This window comes from Lipotes vexillifer, unplaced genomic scaffold (assembly GCF_000442215.2).
Source record: "Lipotes vexillifer unplaced genomic scaffold, Lipotes_vexillifer_v1.1 scaffold205, whole genome shotgun sequence".
NCBI classification, from domain to species: Eukaryota; Metazoa; Chordata; class Mammalia; order Artiodactyla; family Lipotidae; genus Lipotes; species Lipotes vexillifer.
In genome coordinates, this window is record NW_006781396.1 from 573,286 (window position 1) to 596,422 (window position 23,137).

Here is a 23,137-nt window from a genome sequence, read left to right on the forward strand (position 1 = left end):
AAGAGGGAAGAGATATGGGAACATATATATATGTATAACTGACTCACTCTGTTATAAAGCAGAAACTAACACACCATTGTAAAGCAATTATACCCCAATAAAGATGTTAAAAAAAAAAAAAAAAAAAAAAAGAGGTGGTGTTCTAAAAGATGAGAATCTTGACACACTCGGTTGAGGAAGGCAGGGAGATTAAGAGGGAGGAATTAAGAGCAGAGGTTGAGCATGTACTACCTTGGCAAGTGTGGTTATCCTCAGACAGCACCAAGCCCCGGGGACATTCACACTGATAGCCCTTCTCAGACATAAGGCAAGAATGGCTGCAGCCGCCATTGTTATTGTGGCATCCTTCAATGTCTGCAATAAAAACCAAAAGAAAAGGGAATGATATTGTAGCCCTCTTCCCCAAGAATTCTGGTTCTTGGACTGGTACTTTGCATCAGGCATTGTACCTGACTTACCACAGTATCACTGGGGCCCAACTCAGTCACTGAGACATGATGTCTACAAAGAAGTTTATTAAATGTTAAAGCTACAAAGAGCAATCTTACAACACACATAGCTCTAACCATTTAAGCTGGTCATTTTGTAGAATGCCCTTCAATCCAGCTTTGTCTGTTTTTCTCATGGTTAGACTACAATTTGGGGGAGGGAGACACGAAAGTCATTTCTTAATTTCTGTAACATTTAGTCCACCCAGTTTGGAATTTTATAGAGTATTATTGATGTAAAAGGGACTGACAGAATATAAATTCACCTAGGGCAGCTAAATGGATCAGAGTTAGTCAGAGCTATTACCAGTGGTTGGATCACCAGCCCCTCTCCTCAAATCTCTAGGAATAATATCACTGGAGATATGTTTCTTGGGCTGACAGCACATTATAAAAATGAAACCTGGACAACACACTGAAAGATTCCACTCAGCTGAGCTCTTTGTGACATTCCTCTTATGACATAGTTTTTTAGTTTTCTCTTTAAAAGTTTCACATTTTCAAAAAGCATACTCAATCAAATGTGCAAAAAGGAAAAATATTCAGTTGAAAAATGAAGAAACTACCACATAATGTCATAGTTAGCTAGGAAAAATAATGACCTTTGTGGGCTCTGGATATGATCTTCTAGATCATGGGTCATCAAACTCTGGCCTGCTACATGTTGTTGTAAATAAAGTTTTATTGGCACACAGTCATACCCATTTATTTCCCTATTGTCTATGGGTGCTTTTTCATTACAAGGGCAGAGTTGAGTAGTTTCAACAGATTCCATACGGTCCGCAAAGCCTTTAATATCTACTATTGTGTTTATGCAGAAAAAGTTTGCTGGTCCCTGTTTTAGGGGTAAGATAATAAAAGGGAATGCGTTCAGGAATCCCCTGGTGGTCCAGTTGTTAGGACTCCACACTCTCACTGTCAAGGGCCTGGGTTCGATCCCTAGTTGGGGAAATAAGATCCTACATGCCGCATGGCATGGCCAAAAAAAAAAAAAAAAGGGAATGCTTTCAAATCATTTAAGATGTTCAAGGAAGGATATGAGCCAATTTCCAGTTATAGCTATGTCTCAGTTCATTAAAAATAAAAATATTAGTCCTCAGTAAATTAACTTGAGATGAATCAATTTTTGTGAAACAGGGAGAGAGAATAAATTTGCAATGAATTAACCTTTGCAAAACTTAGGAGAGATTAGGCTATCACCTGTTTATAAGTCTGTACAGTTAAAAAGGATAAGAGTATTCCTATGGGTTTTTGAAATAGCTGAAAATGATATATAATGGTGTAGAAGAAAGCATAAAATATGCTATAAAATGTTAAAGTCAACATTAATAGGAAATTTTTTTCTTAAAAATGGTCTTCCTTAAGTCAGTTAATTTCCCTGGGCCTCAATTTCAATATATGTAAAATGAAAGGGTTGGATTAAATGTTCACTCAGGATATTTCCAGGTCTAAAATTACAAAGCACAAAATAAACTGAAATTCTTATTTGGTTTGAAGGATTTTAAGTCTCTTCCAACGACATACCAAAATGTTTAGAATGGCTATATCTGCAAGTGGGATTGTGGTCATTTTGGTTATCGTTCTTTTACTCCTTTGTATTTTCTTCTATGAACATAATTCTTTCATAATAAAACAAAACAATAAAAGTTACTTAAAAATAAAAAGAGCTTTTTATTTTAAAAAAGAAGATATGCTAATCTAACAGACTTGCTAAAGAAACAAATATGTTTGGACTATCAATAAAATGTAAGGGTTTCCATAAAAACAAAAAACAAACAAACAAACAAAAAGCAGGATTTCAAATATGAATCTTAATCCTAAAGTGTAATTCATATTCAAATTTTATCTTCTGCTAAAATACTTTTCAGCTATGATTATTAGGTTTTAAAATTATATGAGGATTAACTTAATATTTCCAATAAAATACTCATGAGTAATTATAAATGTTCCTCATGGAACATTTCATTAATATTTAAATATGTAAAGATTATTACATAAAATAAGATTTAAGGAGGATTCAGGATATCACTTTTTTTTTTTTTTTTAATTTATTTTTGCTGTGTTGCGTCTTCGTTTCTGTGCGAGGGCTTTCTCTAGTTGTGGCAAGCGGGGGCCACTCTTCATCGCGGTGCGCGGGCCTCTCACTATCGCGGCCTCTCTTGTTGCAGACCACAGGCTCCAGACGCGCAGGCTCAGTAGTTGTGGCTCACGGGCCTAGTTGCTCCGCGGCATGTGGGATCCTCCCAGGCCAGGGCTCGAACCCGTGTCATCTGCATTAGCAGGCAGATTCTCAACCACTGCGCCACCAGGGAAGCCCAGGATATCACTCTTACTCAATAAAATTTAAAGTACATTTAGTCTTTTTACAAGGGACAGTAGTTTGATATCCTGGTTAATGGTCCCTGAGTTAATAATGCAAATTTTGTTGCATGAAATGAATTGTGAGCACTAGCCATAATTTTTCCTTTTGGGGTAGTATTTTATTATTTTGAATATAACTAGAATACAGTGAAATCGTAAGCAGTATTATAATCTGTTATGCCACAAATTCAATTACCCTCTGGGACAAATCATATGTCCTCTGTAAATAATGATAATTAAGCCATTTATCTCTTCATATAATCTGCAGAATTTTTTTCTTTTTTGGTCTCTCAACTACCAATATCATGAGATTCAGACTTATTAAAGTGGAAGTGATGAAATTTTATTTGGGATAATTTGCAAGGGCCTTAGAGAAGGGACATTATCTAAGTTTCATGTCATAATAGTAAACAATTTCCATTTCAATTATTTGACATACATTACAAATTCTTTTTAGTACTTAATTATATGAAATGTATACAGCATTTCTACTATCAAAATAGATAAGTTTAGGGCTTCCCTGGTGGTGCAGTGGTTGAGAGTCCGCCTGCCGATGCAGGGGACACGGGTTTGTGCCCTGGTCCGGAAAGATCCCACATGCCACAGAGCGGCTAGGCCCATGAGCCATGGCCGCTGAGCCTGCGCATCCAGAGCCTGTGCTCCGCAACGGGAGAGGCCACAATAGGGAGAGGACCGCGTACCGCAAAAAAAAAAAAAAAAAAGATAAGTTTACTTATCTCTAAAAATGTATTAATCTCTAATAAATTCAAAGCATATGAGTAAAAAAAAATGGCTTCATGTAAGCCAGTTTCCCAAACTTCCAAGATGGTAAGACTCACCTAGAAACTTGGTAAAAAACACAAACTGTAAGGCCCCTCCCGCCCCACTGAACGAGAGTTTCCAGGAGAGAGGCCTGGGAAAGGCCAGCTTTAAAGGTAACCAGGTGATTCTCAGCAGGGAAGTTTGAGAAACACTGCTGTAAACCATTTGTTATGCTACCTACCTCCATTATCTTGCTACTCCAGATGTGCTCCCTGGATGTGCAGCACAGGTGTCACCTAGAAGTTATTTAGAAATGCAATATCTTCACCTGACCCCAGACCTACTGAATCAGAACCTGTATTTTAACAAGATCCCAGGTGATTCGTGGGCACATTAAAGTTTGAGAAACATGGAATACCCTATTTTTACACCCCCAATTAAAATGCAGCTCTCTGCCTCTTGCAAAATGCAACAGCTCCCTCCTGCTAAAGCTTGGAGACAAAATCAACACTGCATTCTGTCTGCAACACGAGCATCCTGCAATGATTCTCAGTGATGATGATTTGTGGTTTCTTTACACAACCAGATTGTTACTCTCTTCTGATGTTGGCCAGTTTTATGAACATCAAAGAATAAGCCAATGGCTTACTGGGGGCTCTTGATGTGAATCCCTTCTTGCCCATCTCACCTTGACATGTCTTGCCATCACTTCTTAGCACACGGCCAACCCCACACTCACAGCGATATGAATTTTTGAGGTTTACACAGATCTCACTGCAGCCACCATTGTTTTGTTCACATTCATTTTCATCTGTAGAAGAGAGACCACACCATTTACATACTGCTGAGCCATGCAATCTTTTCCCAAGCCCCTTAGTAGAAACTCCACATCTTTTCAGATCCTGTCCATAGACTTTCCACAAAGCAACTCCAATATAATCGGTTTTATTAACCTGGTCTCCCCACCAAGTTATTATTTGTCCCTCTGCCCTCTGCTGGAGTGGAAGGCAGTTAGTTGGTTGCTTGCCAGTTCTCTTCTCAGGGCAAAACTGTTGGGGAAATGAAGTCCCCTTTGTTATTTGGGTCCACCTGCTTGTTTGTATTGGAGAGTCTCACTTTCTGCAATTCCTGAAGATTTGCTAAATAAATAAAACATAAATCAAACTGTGTTTTAAATGCATTAAGGGAATTTGCATTGCAGAGGATATGTTGGATAAAATTTTTTGCGAAGCAGTCTTCTTTATAACATGAACAACTGCCCTCAAATCTATTTTAAATATTGGAATATTCCCACATTGTACTTAAGCAATGGTTGCTAATATTTTTAAGAATCTGATGAAGGACATGGACTCTTGCTATAAAAAAAAAAAAATGCACAGTTGGCAACAAATGTCGATCCCCTTCCTTCTACAAACAAAAACAGGGGAGCATGAGGAGCTAAATTTGTCATGGCTTGGATACAGGATATAAAAGAGGGACTGGGGTTTAAACACCCACAAGGTGACAGGAGGCATGGCCTTGGGCCCACGAGAGGAGATGAGCTGGAACTGAAACCCTGCTCAAGTCTAGGACCCTGGAAAACGTATCCCCACAATGAAAGGGGCAGGAGAAGGAAAGAAGTAAGGAGCTCTCTGCCTGAGGCTCTAGGAAAGAGAAAAGCCTTCATAAACCCCAAGTTGGGCCCTGCCACGGTTGAAGTATGAACTCATAATTCCCACATGGCGTGGGGATCTTGAAATTGAGAAACTGATGTAAAGTTTGGCCTGGACTGGTGAAGTTTCTGTGATACAAGCAATCAAAAAACTCTCTGTAGTAAAAAAAAAAAACTCCTCAAACCAGATAATAAGAGTGGAGTACCACAGAAAAACAATTACAACAGAAGGTGGTTTATCATAAAACATATGCAGGAGGAGATGATCCACTATGAGAAAGCTGACAAGATAACGAATGGGAGGCTTTGAACTGGAGAGAACAGAATAATCCAGAAGAATCCATATTACAAGGATTTAAAAAATTACTACACAGATAAAAGAAAGGCCAGTAACCAAAATAAAATTGTGTAGGAAGACAAGGCAGAATTGAAACAAAACAAACATACAGAACTCGCAGAAATGAAAAATATAGTTGCTAAGATTAGACCCTTCATCAGGGCAGTGGATGGCTAGAGGTGCTAGCAGCCCTCCTGGGAGTGGCCACACTGGTGCTTGGGTTCACCCTCTGTCGAAAGCCTGGATTGCTTACCTGGAGACTGATTATTTTACCTGAGAGAGAAATACGCTTCTACTTATTGAAGCCATTGTTATCTGGGAGTTTATTGTCACTTACAGCCTTAGAAACTCTATGCCCCAGCAATTCCACTTTTATGGGTATACTCTAGAGAAAATCTCACACGTGAGGTAAGGTATCATTTTTATGTTAATTTTAAGAACACACAAAACAATGCTATATATTGTTACTGTTATGTTATATTATTATTGTTATTTATTACATAAATAATAAAAGCATAAAAACAGGGACCGGAAAGACACACACTAACTTCAAAACTGTGATTTTACCCCTGGAGGGTGAGAGAGGTAAAGGAGATGGAGTGAGATGGCTTTATTTGTATCTGTAAAATTTTATTTTAAAAAAAGGAAGAGGGACTTCCCTGGTGGCGCAGTGGTTAAGAATCCACCTGCCAATGCAGGGGACACGGGTTCGAGCCCTGGTCCGGGAAGGTCCCACATGCCGCGGAGCAACTAAGTCGTGCACCACAACTACTGAGCCTGCGCTCTAGAGCCCACAAGCCACAACTACTGAGCCTGCGAGCCACAGCTACTGAAGCCCGCGTGCCTACAGCCCGTGCTTCACAACAAGAGAAGCCACCGCAATAAGAAGCCCATGCACCGCAGCGAAGAGTAGCCCCCGCTCGCCACAACTAGAGAAAGCCCACATGCAGCAATGAAGACCCAACGCAGCCAAAAATAAATAAATAAATATTTTAAAATATATATTTTTAATTAAAAAAGGAAGAAAAATTTAGCTATAAATCTGGGTACATGAGTGTCTGTTATATACTCTTCTCTCTGCCTGAAAAAAATAATTTATAATAAATAATTTAAATTGTTACATATTTTTTAAAAAACTAAAGTAACATTGAAACATGCACATAAACATAAAACTTTGCCTCTAATTTCAGGGAGTTCATGATCTCCCTGAAACCAACAGACAGACTCCAGGCAGGAACTGGGGGCTTTTCCCTATGTCCCGATAGGCAGAGATGTCCAAGATAAATTGTTAAGCAAGAGATGTGTATGGTGTGTATAATATGCAACCTTTGGTTTAAAAAATCCCTGGTGGTCCAGTGGTAAAGAATCTACCTTCCAATGCAGGGGACGTGGGATCGATCCCTGGTCAGGGAACTAAGATCCCACATGCCGTGGGGCAACTAAGCCTGCGCGCCGAAACTACTGACCTCATGCGCCTCAATGAGAGAGCCTGTGGGCCACAACTACAGAGCCCATGTGCCCGGGAGCGCATGTGCCACAACTAGAGAGAAGCCCGTGTTCCACAATGAAAGATCCCGCGTGCTACAGCTAAGACCCGACACAGCCAAAAGAATAAAGGAAAATAAAGAAATAAAATAAATATTAAAAAGAAAAGAGTTTACTTGGGATGGAGTTGGAGGAGAGGGAAATGGAGCAAATGGGGGACAGAGAGCTAGATATTTCACTGTATACCTTCATGCTGTTTAACTTGGGAGCCATTTAAATACATTACCTATTCAAAAGTTATATTAAAACAAAAGAAGAGATGAATGAACAACTCCTGCCTTAAGAGGAAGCCAAATATTTTCTAACAGACACGTGTGTGTGTGTGTGTGTGTGTGTGTGTGTGTAGTGTGAGGGGTTGGGGGCAATTGTAGGAACCATCGTCCCCCACACCCTGAACCTGTTTACATTAAATCACATAGTCAAAATCAACCAGGCAAGAGCCCTAACAACTGTTATGGGAGCACCTAACCATGCTCCATGGGATGGCTAGTGGGGTTCATTAAAGAGACTGAGGAGCAAAAGCTTTTCTAAAATAAGAACCCTTTGATATCCCTTTCATCTGATGCCCTATCCCATCCTGATCTTGTTACTCTTCTTCTGGAGGAGGCAGCTGTGGGGTAGTCCTCCCCTTTCTCTCTAGACTTGTTTTAACTCTATTTGAGTCTGAATACAAAAAGCTTCATAACACTAAACAGAAAATAGATGATCTTCAGTCCTGGGTTTTTCAACTCTATTTTCTCCCTGCTGTAGACAACAAAACATGTATACAATTGGACAACTCTGGATTTCCTACAAATAATCTGACTCCCCTTTCTTGCTACTCAGACAAACCAAAATTATATTAGTGAAGCTATAGGAGTATGTCCTTAGATAATTCTAGACCAACGCTACCCAACAGAAATACAAAGCAAGACACACATGTAATGTAAAATTTCCTAGTAGTCACATTAAAAAGTTTGTTAAAAGACGTTGGTAAAATTAATCTTAATAATATATTTCAGGGACTTCCCTGGTTGTCCAGTGGTAAAGAATCTGCCTTCCAATGCAGGGGATGCAGGTTCAATCCCTGGTTGGGGAACTAAGATCCCACACACTGTGGGGCAACTAAGCCAGAGCGCCACAACTACTGAGCCTGCGTCCCTCAACGAGAGAGCCCTCGTGCCACAAACTACAGAGCCCACACACTCTGGAGCCTGTGCGCCACAACTAGAGAGAGAAAAACCTGCACACCACAACCAGAGAGAAGCCCACGTGCCTCAACGAAAGATCCTGCATGCCACAACTGAAGATCCCATGTGCCTCAACGAAGATCCCACGTGCCGCAACTAAGACCCAGTGCAGCCAAAAGATAATACATAAATAAAATAAATTAAAAAAAATAGATTTCATTTTATCCAGTATGTCTAAAATATTTCATTTCAATATATAATCAATATTAAAATTATTGATATCTTTTATTCTTTTTCTGAACTAATCTTCAAAATCTGGTGTGTATTTTATACTTTTAGCATGTCTCAATTTGGATGATAAATTTTCATCAGAAATACTTGAGCTGTATTTTAGAGTCATAAAATTTACAGTTCACTCAAATTGCCCCACACATTTTTAGTTTTCCAATGACTGAATCAAATATTAGCTTTTAAATTAAAATTAAGTAAAATTACAATTCAGTTTTTCAGTCACACAAGCCACATAGCCACACATGGCTAGTGGCTAGTGTATTGGACAACGCAATCCCAGACTGTTCCGACACACGATATAAATTTGGCTTGAGGCTTTAGTTATGAACTAAAAAGACAAACCCCATTCTGAGTTTTCAGAGACACAAACTGGAAAAATGATGGCGCTCTGAGTCAGGAAGAGTTTTTGATTTGTCCTTTACTCCTAATTGCCTGTTTCTACCGCAAGATGGGTTTCTTACCAAAGCATGTCTGTCTGTCGGGGCCTAGCACAGTTCCTGGAGAGCACGTGCACCCACTGGTATCCAGGCAGCTGCCGTGGCAGTCCTCATCACAGATGTCATAAAAATCTATGGAGGATAAAGAGGACCTTTCAGGAAGGGCGAGGACCAGAGGACACTCTCATCCATGAGAAAGCCTCATGAGTTCAATCACGGGGTATGAATTCCTAGCCAACATCAAGAGAATTCTCATTGATCAGGGTTTATATAACCCAATGGCAAGAGGTGCTGCCTAGGGACATGTTCTGTCATTGAAATCAATGAGTCCCAACTTCAGATCCTTGGGTGACCATGGAGTTTCGGCAAATCTAAAACCTCACCAAACATGAGCTGTAGATTAAATAAACATTATGTCCTACTCTTCTATGCAGTCTATTTTTTAAATGTATACAGATTTTTATGGGATTAATACATGAAAATTCACTTAAAAGTATTACTGATCTCAAGTGCCTTCTTCCCATTATACATCATTTAAAAAATCAATGGGCACTAAGCACAATGCTACCATATGGATGTCTGAAATATATATTAAGAAGGGGTCCTCCATACTCAAAAAGGCTGGAAATCCACACTAAATAACCTAAGTCAATATTTCACTTTCTACTGTTCTGTTTGAATGGAGTGGAAGACAAAGTGAAACTGATCAAAGTCATAGCTCCTTTCCCTTTCTATTCTTCAGGAATTTTTCAGAAATCTAAGAACAGACCTCAGAAATCATGATCTGGAGGTATCCGTGGCCCTAAATCAATGTTCTTCAGGCTCTGCGATACTACCATAACCAAATTTCCTATGGCGTTTTTCTCTTTGATGCCATATGTGGCCTTGTGGGGGAGGGAAAAGAGCCCAGGGAAGGTACTCACGACCACAGTAGACGTGAAAGCAGACGCTGGGCTTGGCCAGACGATACACATAGTAGCCTCCAGGGCAAGCCTTGACCTCCACCGTGGTGTTCCAGAGGCAGCAGTTCCCACTGAAGCTTGCACAGGCCTGGCGTTGCACAATGCCATCACCTTCCAGAGGGTGGCTGCCATTGAGCCAGACAGGTGCATGGGTTCCGCAGTGGTTTTCTGGTATGCAGAAGGTGGGCATGGCATCCCCTGCCATGCCTGTGAAGCGGTACCACTCCCCATCCACATTGTTGTCACACAGAGGGGAACCTTGAGACTCATCAAATTGGTGATCAGTGTTCCTCCACGGCTCATTCAGACTGATGTAAGCAGAACAAGGATCTAGGGCTGGGAATGAAAAGGACACCTCAGAGGCACCTTGTGATGTTTCAGATCACAGTGGCAATAGCCTGAGTCCACCTTCTTGGCCTTACATTCTGGCTTTTTAGTTCAAGAAAGAAATAATCTAAAGTCCCCAAAAGTAGCTGTTTAAGATTCCTCAAGTTGACGTAAACATATTTCATAAATGCCTTTTACATTTGAAAAATTATTTCAAATCTATTTAAGGTCTTATGTTTGCATTGAACTAAACCTTTTATCCAGAGTAATCATCTGATAGGATAGTTGTTCAGACCAAGGGAGGTTATAGTCTCACTGAAATCTGCACTGGTCAGACTATATTTTGAGTACTGTGTTCACACCTGGAGGCTACATTTTATGAAAGTAATGGACAAACTTGATGTCCAGAGGAAGGTGACCAGATTTAGAAGGGAGCCTAACAATTATTTACTGGGGAAGAAGCTGAGAACTACTGTTTGGAGGGAAAAAAAAAAACAAACCCTGAAGAATACGCTTCAGTCTTCAAAAATCTGGAATGGCTTGTGAAAGAGGAATTAGCTTCCTGTTACAATGACAAGAACAAATTTGTTACGGGGAAGTGCATTTCAGTTCAGCTATCTAGTAATGGAGAGGCTGTATCATAGAGTGGTAAGCTCTTCATCTTTGGAAATTTTCAAAAAGTAGTTGGATGGTCATTTGTAAGCAAGATTTTGGATGGAATTTTGCATTAGCGGGCAGTTTGGCTTGATAATGAATGTGTAAAGCTCATCCCACCTTAGAAGGAATAGGTCTCTGGCATATGTCAGCTGCTTTGAAATACACAGTATAGTGTCAAGTAATTACCAAAGATATTCTCCATGTGAATGTTGGTACATGTTCCATCACCTATTGAAAACACCATTAACTTTGTGTCTTCACAATTAGCCAGGGCATCACTGTCTAGAATATAGCAACATTTCAAGCATGCATTTTTAGTGCATAAATAAAATGGACAAATACCTCATCAAAAACATTTTAATGACTGAATACACCAATATCCCCAGTTCACTGCTTCTCTCAATTTCAGGAAAACATTGAATTAACACAGGCAAATTGTTCTTACAAAGAATCTATAAAATCAAGAAATTCTAGAAAGGAGTCCTAGCCAGAGTACTATCCTTCTTAATGCATGTGAGGCTGACTTAATAGACATTGTAGGCAAGGAATTCATATTAAGGCTGATATACTTTGTGGGCAGGAAATTCAGCTTCAGCAAATACTGCACAATAATTAAGTGTGGATAGGCCATGATCGAAAAAATCTAAGTTGTCTAGAAAATATTTTGGGTTTTCCCAGTCTACATTTCAATTTCAAGTTTACTCTCAAAACTTCAGTCACATGCAGAGGAGGGTGTAGCCTAGTGCTAAGGGCCCCACTGAGAGTATAATAACCGTTTGGGACAAGAAATAAGTAGGATATTGCATATTCTGGAAGTAACACTTTTGCAGAGTTACACGTGCCAGGAGCAACCCTCTCCTTATAATGTCCCTGCGGTTTCCCAACTGTGCCCTAGACCATAGTTTGATGGTATGAGGAAGAAATGTCCTCATACAGACTCTCTACCCTCTGAAAAGGGAAAAATTCCCTTATCTGCTCTCCCAGCTGTGGTTCTCTTATGAAGACAGATTTCCAGGGCAATTTCACAGGTGATTATAAATCCATAGAAATATTTGGTTCATCTCCTTGGCTCTAATTTTATAAGAAATGGTTAAGTACTCAACTTTTAATAGCTTTTACAGAAATTCCTAAAGCTCCCTCAATAACTATTTCATGATTTATAAAGTTTTTCCTTAAATTTAACTATCATTTCTTGTGCTATTTGTTGAAAGTTTACTTCCTCTCTTGTTGTAGGTGATACATGGCATAAACAGGAGAAATTTACTATCTTCTGTAAACTAAATACATATTTTAAAAGTTACCCATGCAATATTTCCTAACATTAAATAAACCCATTCCACTCACCCCCTTCAAAGGGAGTAATTTAATCCTTTAATAATCTGGCCGCTGGCGTTAATTCCTTTTTTCAGTCTCTCAATGTGGAGCCCGAATTCGGTATTATGCATGTTGGGTCCTGAATTACTGACGTATATATACACACGCACACATAATACATCCCTCAAATGAGAGAGCTTCAGAGAACAGCCCGGTGGGCAAAGTTCGAGTCAGGGGGCCCCAGCTGGCAGACAGCCGGTCAGCCTTTATTTACTAGGACATTCGCTCCTCAGCCCGGACGTCCGTGCGCCCCCAGGACCGGCACCTCGCCGTGGCCGAAAGCAGAGAGCAAATGTCAGCATCCCCGCCCTTTCGTCCCGGGGACCAGGACTCCCTGACCCAACAGGTCCGCACCCTGGGCACCGCCCCTCGGATAGTCGCGATCGCCAGATTCTGCCCCCGCGCCCTCGGGCCGGAAGCCCCTCCTCTCCTTCCTTCCCTCTCCCCCTTCGCTTCCCGCCTTCCCCCCTCCCCTCTTCTGCTTTTTTCTCACTTACCCTCTCCTCTCAGGCAACTGCACTCCCACCCAATCCCTAGCCCCCAAAGTTCTCCTTTTATCGTGCTTATGGCGTTGAGTCAAACGTCCTGGAAGGGCTGGAAGAAAAATTAATAAAGTAAAAAAGATCTGGGAAGGGAGAAGGTGTCTGATGGGAGGGTACAGGAGGTACCAGAGGGAGGAGTAAGACAGGGAAGAGAGTGGGGAGAAAGCGGGGAGGAAGTTGAGGGCAGGACCACTTTGACTCAAGCGACTCTTGGTTACTTACTGGTAGCACATACAGGGTGATTAAACTTAGCTCAAACCTATCTTTAAGACTTTTTTAGACCAGTTTTAGATTTAGAGAATAATTGAGGAGATTGTACAAAAAGTTCCCATTTTCTGGCACCCAGTTTCTCCTATTATGAAACAATCGTACACTAGTGTGGTATCTTTGCCACAATTAATGAACCAGTGTTGATACATTATTATTAACTCAAGTCCATAGTTTAGATTTCTTTAGTTTTTGCATGTTTTTGTCTATTCTGGCATCCCATCCAGGATACCACATGACATTTAGTTTTACATGTCTCCTTAGGGTCTCAAGCCTATTTTTAATGTTTATTCTTAAAGGTACTAGAGCAAGGCCTTAGTTACCCCGAAGAAATAGGGGCAATTAAACACTGAGATTCTCAGAGGTGCCAAGAAGGATGGTTCTCGCCATCTCACTCTCTCTTCTAGTTAGAACTTAAATTCATCTCGCTCTCTCTTCTAGTTAGAACTTAAATTCTAATGGGAAAAGGAGAGAGAAATTTGTTACTAAATGGAATTAAAACTTTGCTTTGTTGGCCAGTTTTGTATCAAGTCTGGAGGTACCAAGGGGGGAGACAGTTTAAGATTCACTCAGTCTCTGCAAAAAGTCGTATTTTCAGATGTCAAGACTAAGAAGTCTGATTTATCCAGATCTGTGCCTTTAGGGGCACACTCAGTCCCTTGTATCAATGAAAGAAAAAACTCTATCCTCTGCTCTAAAAAAAATTTTTTTTTCCCTCTTAAAGTTGGGACTCTACAAGTGCCTAGAATATAAAGAGGTTAGGATTCCTTCTACACATACTCCAAGAAATATTTAGCTCACGGAAAGTTGTTTGGATTTGGCAGATCCATGGAAATTTTGGATGCCCAGGCAAAAGGCTAAACGGAACATGAAATGAAATTCTCTGAAAATATATCTCCACAGGTTTTCAGTGACTTTTCTTCTCCTATTCTAGAACCAGTATTTAAGATACTGGAATCTTGCTCTTAATTACCTGTACATAACAGCAAATTCCTCCAACAAAAAGTACATCGTGCCAAGTACTCGACACAAGACTTACCCGTTGGTGACCCCAGCGTTACTGTGATGAAGAGGCAGATGAAGAGCAGGAACTGAAGCATCCTTTTGGACCAGCCACCAGAGACAGACTGGAAAATCCTCTTAATTTCAGTCTTCCTCTGTCCGCTTCTTTTTCAAACACTTTTTAAAAAGGCCTCTGGGCTCTTGTGAAGAAGACTTTTCAGTACTGGCTGGGGCTTTATCAGAGGAAGAGGATGAGTGGGATAAGGTGTCCATTGCTCTGGCCTTGACCCCAGATAAAAGCACTGCTTTACATTGTCAACAGAGTTATTTTATTGATATTTTTCTTTAGGGGAAAAAAAAGAAAAACCCTCACAATCCCTTATCCTCCTATTGTTTTTTTCTCAAGACTTCCCTGCAATGAGGCCTCCAGTATCTTATCCAGAAGGGAACTCTAAAAGAGGGACATCCCCTCACGTCAAAATCTTGTTTTGTGACTTCAAGGAACTGATTTCATGGTATTGCAGCCATAGCATTGCAGATTACATGAGAATGGGATAAAGCCTAATTTTTGGAAATGATCTTTAGAAAATGTCTTGGTCAGGTGCTCAAGGAGTTTACAATAGCACACAAAAGAGTAGTAAGGACAGGTGTGGAATAAGGACAATATTTTCTTGAAGCAAACATCCAAGTCTGTTTTATTATGGTCTTTGGTATCAAAACTTCCTAAAGAAACAAGGTTTAAGTTGTGTTTGAGCAGCAGTATCTCATGTTTTCATAGTGCCTTTCTTCTCCAAATTTAAAATGGTTTAGTGTTATTTATTTCACTAATTCTCACAGTAAGATAGGGGTAGGGGCTTCAGATTAGGAACTATTCATTAAATTGACGACACTGAAAAGTAAGCGACAAAGTTTACTAGAGTTTCAGTTTTAGACAAGAGAGGGACAATGTAGGGTCCTGTATATTACATGTCACTAGACATAATCTTAGTAATTACAGGTTTGGAGTTTGCCAGCTTCCTGACATCCTACAGTGCGTAGAATGAGAATTGGCAAGCACTGTAACTGAAGATAATGTGAAGGGGAAGGATAAAAAGAAGGGTAGAGAATAGGTTTTTGTTTCTTGTTTTTAAATATGATACTAAACAAGAATCCATGTGAAACCAAAATTTTTCTCTCCTAATCTTACCTTGACCTGATGCTTTGGGCTTCTATTATTTCTAAACTTTCTTCATCTGTGCTTCTTTTCCTAATAGCAGAACTTCTAGTGCCTGGGAAAGAAATATTATTGTCTTTTAGGAAGTAGTCCCTAAATTTGTCTTCATAATCTTTTAGCACATTTCCTTATTACACTAAGTAGCATTCACATTACTGTGGCCCCTTTCCTCTAGGGTTTCGGTTCAGTTAAACAGTAGTGCTTACTAAGGGCCAGGTAACATGCTGGTCACGGGTATTTGACAGTGATTAAGGTAAAAGAGGTTCCCACAAGCAGACTTTACAGTCTAGCAAGGGGTTTCCATTGATTTAACTTGTACTCAGCTACTTTATCACTAATGCTAGTGGGACACAGGCAACTTGATCACTATTAGCTTATTAAGTTGCAATCTGATGGCAGCAATGGATGACTCTGGGACTGAGGAACTGTTTCATTGCAAGGTAGTGCTGCTACGTGGCAATGGTCTTAACTGAGGAACTGTTTCATTACAGGGTAGTGCTGCTAAGTGGCAATGGTCTTAACTGAGGAACTGTTTCATTACAGGGTAGTGCTGCTAAGTGGCAATGGTCTTAACAGAAATAACAAAACCCTGCAATTTCCTGTCCCTGAGAAGCCATCTGACTGCTTCATATGTGTTGCAGAGAAACAGAGGACGTGTGCATGAGATAAACCAAGATTGGCTGCCAGGATTGATTGCTAGAGTCAAGGACTTTTACCAGATAGTCCTTTGGTTCTGTAAACAAGTCTTCCCAGGATGGTAGGATATTTTTCTTATTCCTATTTTTTCCTTTTTAGTTGACCGGCCCTTTCATTTTAATTTTTTATGATGAAAAATTTCAAATATATACAAAGTAGAAAAAACAATAAAGAGTACCCAGCTGCCATATAGTTAACATTTTGTCTATCTTATTTCATTTATACAGCAGTATGCATTTCTAACAAATGGCCTTTCTTTTTTATATAATCGTATTGTCATTATTACAACTATGGAAAGTAGCAGTAATTCCTTAATATCATCTAATACTCATTCCATATTTAAATTTCCCCAGTTGTTTCAAAAATTTCTTTGTATTGCTAGCTTGAGTCAGGATTCAAACAAGAGCTACAGGGGCTTTCCTGGTGGCACAGTGGTTAAGAATCCACCTGCCAATGCAGGGGACACGGGTTCAATCCCTGGTCCGGGAAGATCCCACACGTCACAGAGCAACTAAGCCCGTGCGCCACAACTACTAGAGCCCGCGCACCAAGAGAAGCCACCGCAATGAGAAGCCACCGCAATGAGAAGCCCGCGCACTGCAACGAAGAGTAGCCCCTGCTCACCGCAACTAGAGAAAGCCCGCATGCAGCAACGAAGACCCAATGCAGCCAAAAATAAATAAATAAAAAAAATAAATTTATAACAAAACAAAACAAACAAGAGCTATACATTGCTTGTGATTGGGTCTCTTAAATTCTTTTAATCTATAACAGTCCCTCCACCTCCCATGCTACTTGTTGAAGAAACCCAGTCTTTTGCCCTATAGAACGTCTCACATCCTGAGTTTCACTGACCACTTTGTGTGGTGTCTTTTCCCTTCTCTCACATTTATTTTTTATTTTTTAGTTTTTTTAATAAGTCATTTTTATTATACGTTATAAAAGTAGTGGCCCATAACACATTGGAACAATGTTTTTTTAAACTGGTTTTCACCACAGACAGTTTGAGAAGCACTGATTTGGATGACTTGCTTCTCATCTGTACCACTGTGATTTGACAACAAAGGTTACTTTCCCACATTAAAAAAATTTTTTTCTTGCCAATATTCTAGACAAAAGCAAGAATCACCCATACAACACTCTAGCCTCACAATTTCTTGACTCATTTATTCCAATAAAATATACCTTCAAACAATAACCCTAGCCATATCTTGTCCTTAGTCCTCTTTAATCCTTAACTCTGAAACTCTGCTCTTGGATCACAAACTTTCATTCTCCTACCTTCTTACTAAAACTGCTCTTTACTGTTCCTACTGGAATAAACACTTTGTCTGGATATGAACTTTCTTCCCTGAATACAATGCTTATGCAAAAACAGCCATCCATGGACTTATAGAATGCCTTACATATCACCATGAGATTCCACACAGCATTGTTCTGATCAAGGAACTCACTTCATAGCACATGAAGTGTGGCAATGGGCTCATGCTCACGAACACTGATCTTACCAAGTTCTGCATCATCCTGACACAGCTAGCTTGATAAAACAGTGGAATGGATTTTTGAAGATTTGATTATAGTTCCTGATATGTGGCAATACCTGGTGGGGCTAGGACAAGGTTCTCCATGACAGCGTATATGCTCTAAACCAGAATCCAATATATGGTACTTTTTCATCCACAGCCAATATTCACGGGTCCAGGAATCAAGGGGTTGAAATGGGAGTGGCTTCATTCATTACTACCCTTAGTGATCCAATAGCAAGATTTTTGCTTCCCATCTCTACAAACTGAGATTCTGCTAATCCAGAGGTCTTATTAGTTCCAAAGGGAGAAAAACTTCCACCTGAGACAAAGCAGCATCCCATTCTTCAATCACTGCATTCATTTCTTCTGCAGTTATTCTCTTTTTACATTCCTTGGTCTTGTAGATTCTATCCGCAGTTATAGCTCCATTCTTCTGAATAGCTATCCCTGTGTCTGCACTGTTTATTCTGTTCAGTAATTCCTGTAATGTCATGTCATTTTCTTCAGGGTTAATATTTTCTAGCAGTTTTAGAGACATTTCCATATGCTTGGCTCGTGCAATTGCTTCATCTCTCTCCTCATCGGCTAACTGCAGTCGAGACATAATAGCTTCACGTTCCCTCTGCGAAATACACCTCTTCAACCAGAGCTGCTGTTTTTTCAGCAATTTGAGCTTCTTTTGCTTTTTCTTGGAGTTCCAGTTTAAGCTTTAGTTTTCTCTGTTCTTTATCTTCTTTAGTCAGTTTTTCTTGAAGCTTTTTTTTTTTTTTTTTGCGGTATGTGGGCCTCTCACTGTTGTGGCCTCTTCCATTGCGGAGCACAGGCTCAGGACGTGCAAGCTCAGCGGCCACGGCTCACGGGCCTAGCCACTCCACGGCATGTGGGATCTTCCCGGACCGGGGCATGAACCCGTGTCCCCTGCATCGGCAGGCGGACTCTCAACCACAGCGCCACCAGGGAAGCCCTTCTTGAAGCTTTTTATTGCTTGCTTTGAGAATGTCCAATTCTTTTAGAAGCAATGCTATTGTCTCCTCTTTAAGTCTGAAGTAACTTGACAAGGAATCATACATTTGTAATGCAAATCATTATTTCTATGTTCCATAATGTTGGATTTTTCTCTGGTACAGTGAGCTTTCTCATCACCTAGATGAGGACTGATGACTTGAAAATTCCTTGATCTCTGCTCTGGCAGTTCTATGCCCTCATATGTAGCTTCATTAACTAATTCATTGGATTTCTGTTGCATGCTTCCCTTAAAATTCACAGGCAGTTGCTCATCTGGCTGTGTACTTTTATTTCTCCTAGTGGTCTCTTGTTCAAGATAACTATGGGTTATGTCTGTACTAACGCAGCACTGTCCTGGTTTTAAAATATACTGGTTGATTATAAAATACAGGCAATGAAGGTTTCTTTCACAGCTGGTTGGAAGAGCAATAACAACCACCGCTTATCTAGGCCCTTTTGACCAGTCGTCCATTTGTACTTCTTGTTTGCTCTGGCAAGGTCTCTGGTTTTTGCGCCAAGATTTGAAGCTTTGTACAGCATGGCTCAGCGTGCCTAAAGAAGCACAGCATTCTTTGCCGAAACTTACAAGTGTGAGACCTGAGATGCGCCCCGCACCGCCCCAGGAGCCGACTCTGCGCTCTCGCCCAGAGCTTCTCAGGCCTGACGCGCAGGCACCACGTCCACCAACCGACGCTCACTCGGAGCCTCTCTGCCCGCCTGGGGCTCCTCTGCGCAGGGAGGTGCGCTCGCCTGTGAAAATTCCTGCAGGCCGCGGCCAGAGAGTGAGCCAGCCGCCAGTGGCGCACAGGGCCCACGGGGAGCAGAGGCCTCTCACATTAAATGTTAACTCTTGTTCGTATCTTCTTAGTTTTCTAAAGTATGTGCTATTAGAAATTAAAACAAAAATACTCCGGTGACAGTGAACGAATTTAATGCACAGGCAGGAATGGTGGAAACAGATCAATTAGGAGATAGATTAACCAATGTACTCTTCAGGAGAAATCTGAGCTAGGATAACAATTTGAGAGAGCTACCAGCGTATAAATGGTAACTGAAACTGGGGGAGGAGAATGGATGAGATCATTCATGGAAAATGGGGTCCAAGATGGAACCTTGGAGAAGCCTAATAGAAAGATGTGGGCAGAGGAAGAGGATGCTGCAAAATAGGCTGAGAAGTAGTCAGAGATTTACAGAGAAGTAGTCATCACAAGAGCTGAGGGCAGTTTCAAGGCGGAAGGATTGCTCAGTGGATGATGCATTTATAAAACATACATAAATGAATATTTATAAAGCAGGTCATTTTATATTCAGTAGGTCTTGTTAAAATTAACCTATACATTTATCCTAAGGAAAGGACCACATAGTCCATTTTGGAAGACAAGGAGTTTGGACTTATTTGGGGAGCAACGAACTAAAGGTTGTTGGCAGTGATAAAAATGAATGACAACCCTTAACAGTTTCGGTGAAACAATTCCGAAATCTTACTAAGAAGTTCCACATTTCTGTGAAATCTTTCCAGACAGATTTAAAAAATTCAACCTATTTGTATTTGTTTTTGTAAGCATCTACTGTGTGCTTATCACTACACCCTCACAAGCAAGATACAATAGTACATACGTGTGACATGATCTCCATCCTTTCCATTTACCATAGTCACCATACTCACCAATCCTCACTCAGTCTGGTTGTTTGATCATAGAATTCACTGATGAGTTATGACACAGATGCCCTCTCTATGCCTCAGTTTCTTTCTCTTTAAAGCCACGGTTTGATGAGGTCAATGGTTTGCATCAGAATCATCAGGAGCACTTGCTGAACACAGATTGCTGGTTCCACTCCTAGTTTGATTCAGTAGGGAGTGGAGAACTTGCATTTCTGGAGAGGTAAGTTGCTGTTCCAGGAACCATACTCCGAGAATACTTTTACTTTCTCCGGCTCTAAAAGTCCATGATCCCTTAGCGAAACTTCATTACCTACGCTCACAAATGGATTTAACACTCTCCATTATTCACCAGAGCCTAAGAGGATATTGTGGAATATGTAGTTATTATTTGCCTTAAAAAATTTTTTTTTTTTTTACTGGAATATAGTTGACTTAGAATGTTGTGTTAGTTTCAGGTGTACAGCAAAGTGAATAAGTTATACATATACATAGATCCATTCTTTTTCAGATTCTTTTCCCATATATATTATTACAGAATATTGAGTAGAGTTCCCTGTGCTATACAGTAGGTCCTTATTAGTTATCTATTATATATATAGTAGTGTGTATATGTTAATCCCAAACTCCTAATTTATCACTTCCCCCCACATTTCCCCTCTGGCAACCATAAGTTTGATTTTGAGATCTGTGAGTCTGTTTCTGTTTTGTAAATAAGTTCATTTGTATCACTTCTTTATTAGATTCCACACATAAGTGATATCATATGATATTTGTCTTCCTCTGTCTGACTTACTTCACTTAGTATGATAATCTCTAGGTCCATCCACGTTGCTGCAAATGGTGTTATTTCATTCTTTTTTATGGCTGAGTAATATTCCACTGTATATATGTACCACATCTTCTTTACCCATTCCTCTATTGATGGACATTTAGGTTGCTTCCACGTCTTGGCTATTGTAAATAGTGCTGCAATGAACATTGGGGAGCATGTATCTTCTTGAATTATGGTTTTCTCCAGATATATGCCTAGGAGTAGGATTGCTGGATCATATGGTAGTTCTATATTTAGTTTTTAAGGAACATCCATACTGTTTTGTTCTCCATAATGGTTGTAACAATTTACATTCCCACCAACAGTGTAGGAGGGTTCCCTTTTCTCCACACCTTCTCCAGCATTTATTGTTTGTAGGTTTTTTGATGATGGCTATTCTGACTGGTGTGAGGTGATACCTCATTCCAGTTTTGATATGCACTTCTCTAATCATTAGTGATGTTGAGCATCTTTTTATGTGCTTTCTGGCCATCTGTATGTCTTCTTTGGAGAAATGTCTATTTAAATCTGCCCATTTTTTGATAGGATTGTTTTTTTGACATTGAGCTGCATGAGCTGTTTGTATATTTTGGAGATTAATCCCTTGTCGGTTGCTTTGCAAATATTTTCTCCCACTCTGTGGGCTGTCTTTTCGTTTTGTTTATAGTTTCCTTTGTTGTGCAAAAGCTTTCAAGCTTAATTAGGTCTCATTTATTTTCGTTACTCTAGGAGGTGGATCAAAAAAGATATTGCTGTGATTTATGTCAGAGAGTGTTCTGCTTTTTTCCTTTAAGAGCTTTATAGTATCCGGCCTTACATTTAGGTCTTTAATCCATTTTGAGTTTATTTTTGTGTATGGTGTTAAGAAGTGTTCTAATTTCATTCTTTTACATGTTATCTGTCCAGTCTTCCCAGCACCACTTATTGAAGAGACTCTTTTCTCCATTGTATATTCTTGCCTCCTTTGTCATAGACTAGTTGGCCATCCATAGGTGCATGGGTGTAGTTATTATTTGTTGAATGCAAACAATGGCTTAATATTTTCAATCTTATCTTCTTAAACCTTACATATCTCAGGGATGTTTGTGTTCGGTTGCTGTGAGCTGCCAGGAGAAGCAGGACCGTAGCTGTGGAGGCTCTTAGTACATCTCACACTGCACTTAATGCAGACATTTAATACACGCTTTTTGATATGCCTTCGATGGACTAGGTGGCATGTGATATTTTCCCATTTGGTGATCATTATAAATTTGATACAAACTCTTAAAATAATGAGTATTTGATCTTAGTTCACCCTTGAACAAGTTTCTGGAGTCCAGGAGACCACACTGGGCAATCTGGTGATCTGATATAATGGAGATATTTCCTGTTAATCAGGAGATAAGGATATTAGTGTCAGCGCTGCCCTCGGCTCTATCACGGTTGCAGAGGTCACTGAACCTCTAGTGGCTCTGGAAAACTAGGAAAATATTGACCATCTTAAGTTCAGGAAGAATTCATGAAATGCCTTGTAAAAATATAGGCTCCAGGAACAAAACTTAATTTCAAAATGGTATTTTTATAAAAATTAATTTTAGAGGTAAAAACCTTTCCATCTTGAATCAGAATAAGCTTGTTTTTGTTTCTGATCTTGGTTGTTTTGCTTTAAAGAATGAGATGCTATAGTTCAAAAATTGAATAAGTATTTATTGTTCCAGAAGGTACATTGCTTTTTATACATATTTCATAAATGATACAGGATTTTACACATGTTCAATATTCTGCTATTTGTTTAAAGGACTTTTCTCCACGTTCTCCCTCCCCTTGCCTCCCACACACCCTGAAAGGATTTGCTCATTGCACTGTGCTGTTTCTTCTTAAAAACGCTGCGTACAAACAGGATAAATGGTTTAAAAATAATTCACACAATTTAACAGAAATAAATGAGGGAAGGGGGTTGAACGACTGGGGGGGGCGGGTGGGGAAGGAAGTGGGAGGAGGGATGAGAAGTGGAGACATGCATCCTTTCATTCCGTCATGCCAGTGGAAGGGGTAGTGGCTGGGGGGGGGGG

General features: G+C 40.0%; 2 protein-coding genes and 1 pseudogene across 2 annotated transcripts in view; all 3 read right to left on the minus strand.

Moving 5' to 3' along the window:
* The window catches only part of OIT3 (oncoprotein induced transcript 3), a 32,694-nt gene extending 18,213 nt beyond the window's left edge, over positions 1–14,481 (minus strand). Inside the window, exons 1-5 of the mRNA XM_007454673.1 lie at positions 14,210–14,481; positions 9,965–10,339; positions 9,066–9,173; positions 4,300–4,422; positions 232–354 (exon numbers count right to left, since the gene is read on the minus strand). Of these exons, the coding sequence (XP_007454735.1) occupies positions 232–354; positions 4,300–4,422; positions 9,066–9,173; positions 9,965–10,339; positions 14,210–14,270 (790 nt within the window). The 5' untranslated portion in view covers positions 14,271–14,481. The remainder of the gene's footprint in view (positions 1–231; positions 355–4,299; positions 4,423–9,065; positions 9,174–9,964; positions 10,340–14,209) is intronic.
* Positions 14,482–17,881: 3,400 nt separating this feature from the next.
* LOC103077908 (mirror-image polydactyly gene 1 protein-like) lies at positions 17,882–19,084 on the minus strand (annotated as a pseudogene).
* Positions 19,085–22,751: 3,667 nt separating this feature from the next.
* Positions 22,752–23,137, minus strand: part of MCU (mitochondrial calcium uniporter) — a 231,134-nt gene continuing 230,748 nt past the window's right edge. The window contains exon 8 of the mRNA XM_007454674.1: positions 22,752–23,137. This exon is cut by the window's right edge and continues 1,614 nt beyond it. The gene's annotated coding sequence lies outside the window, so the exon portion shown is untranslated.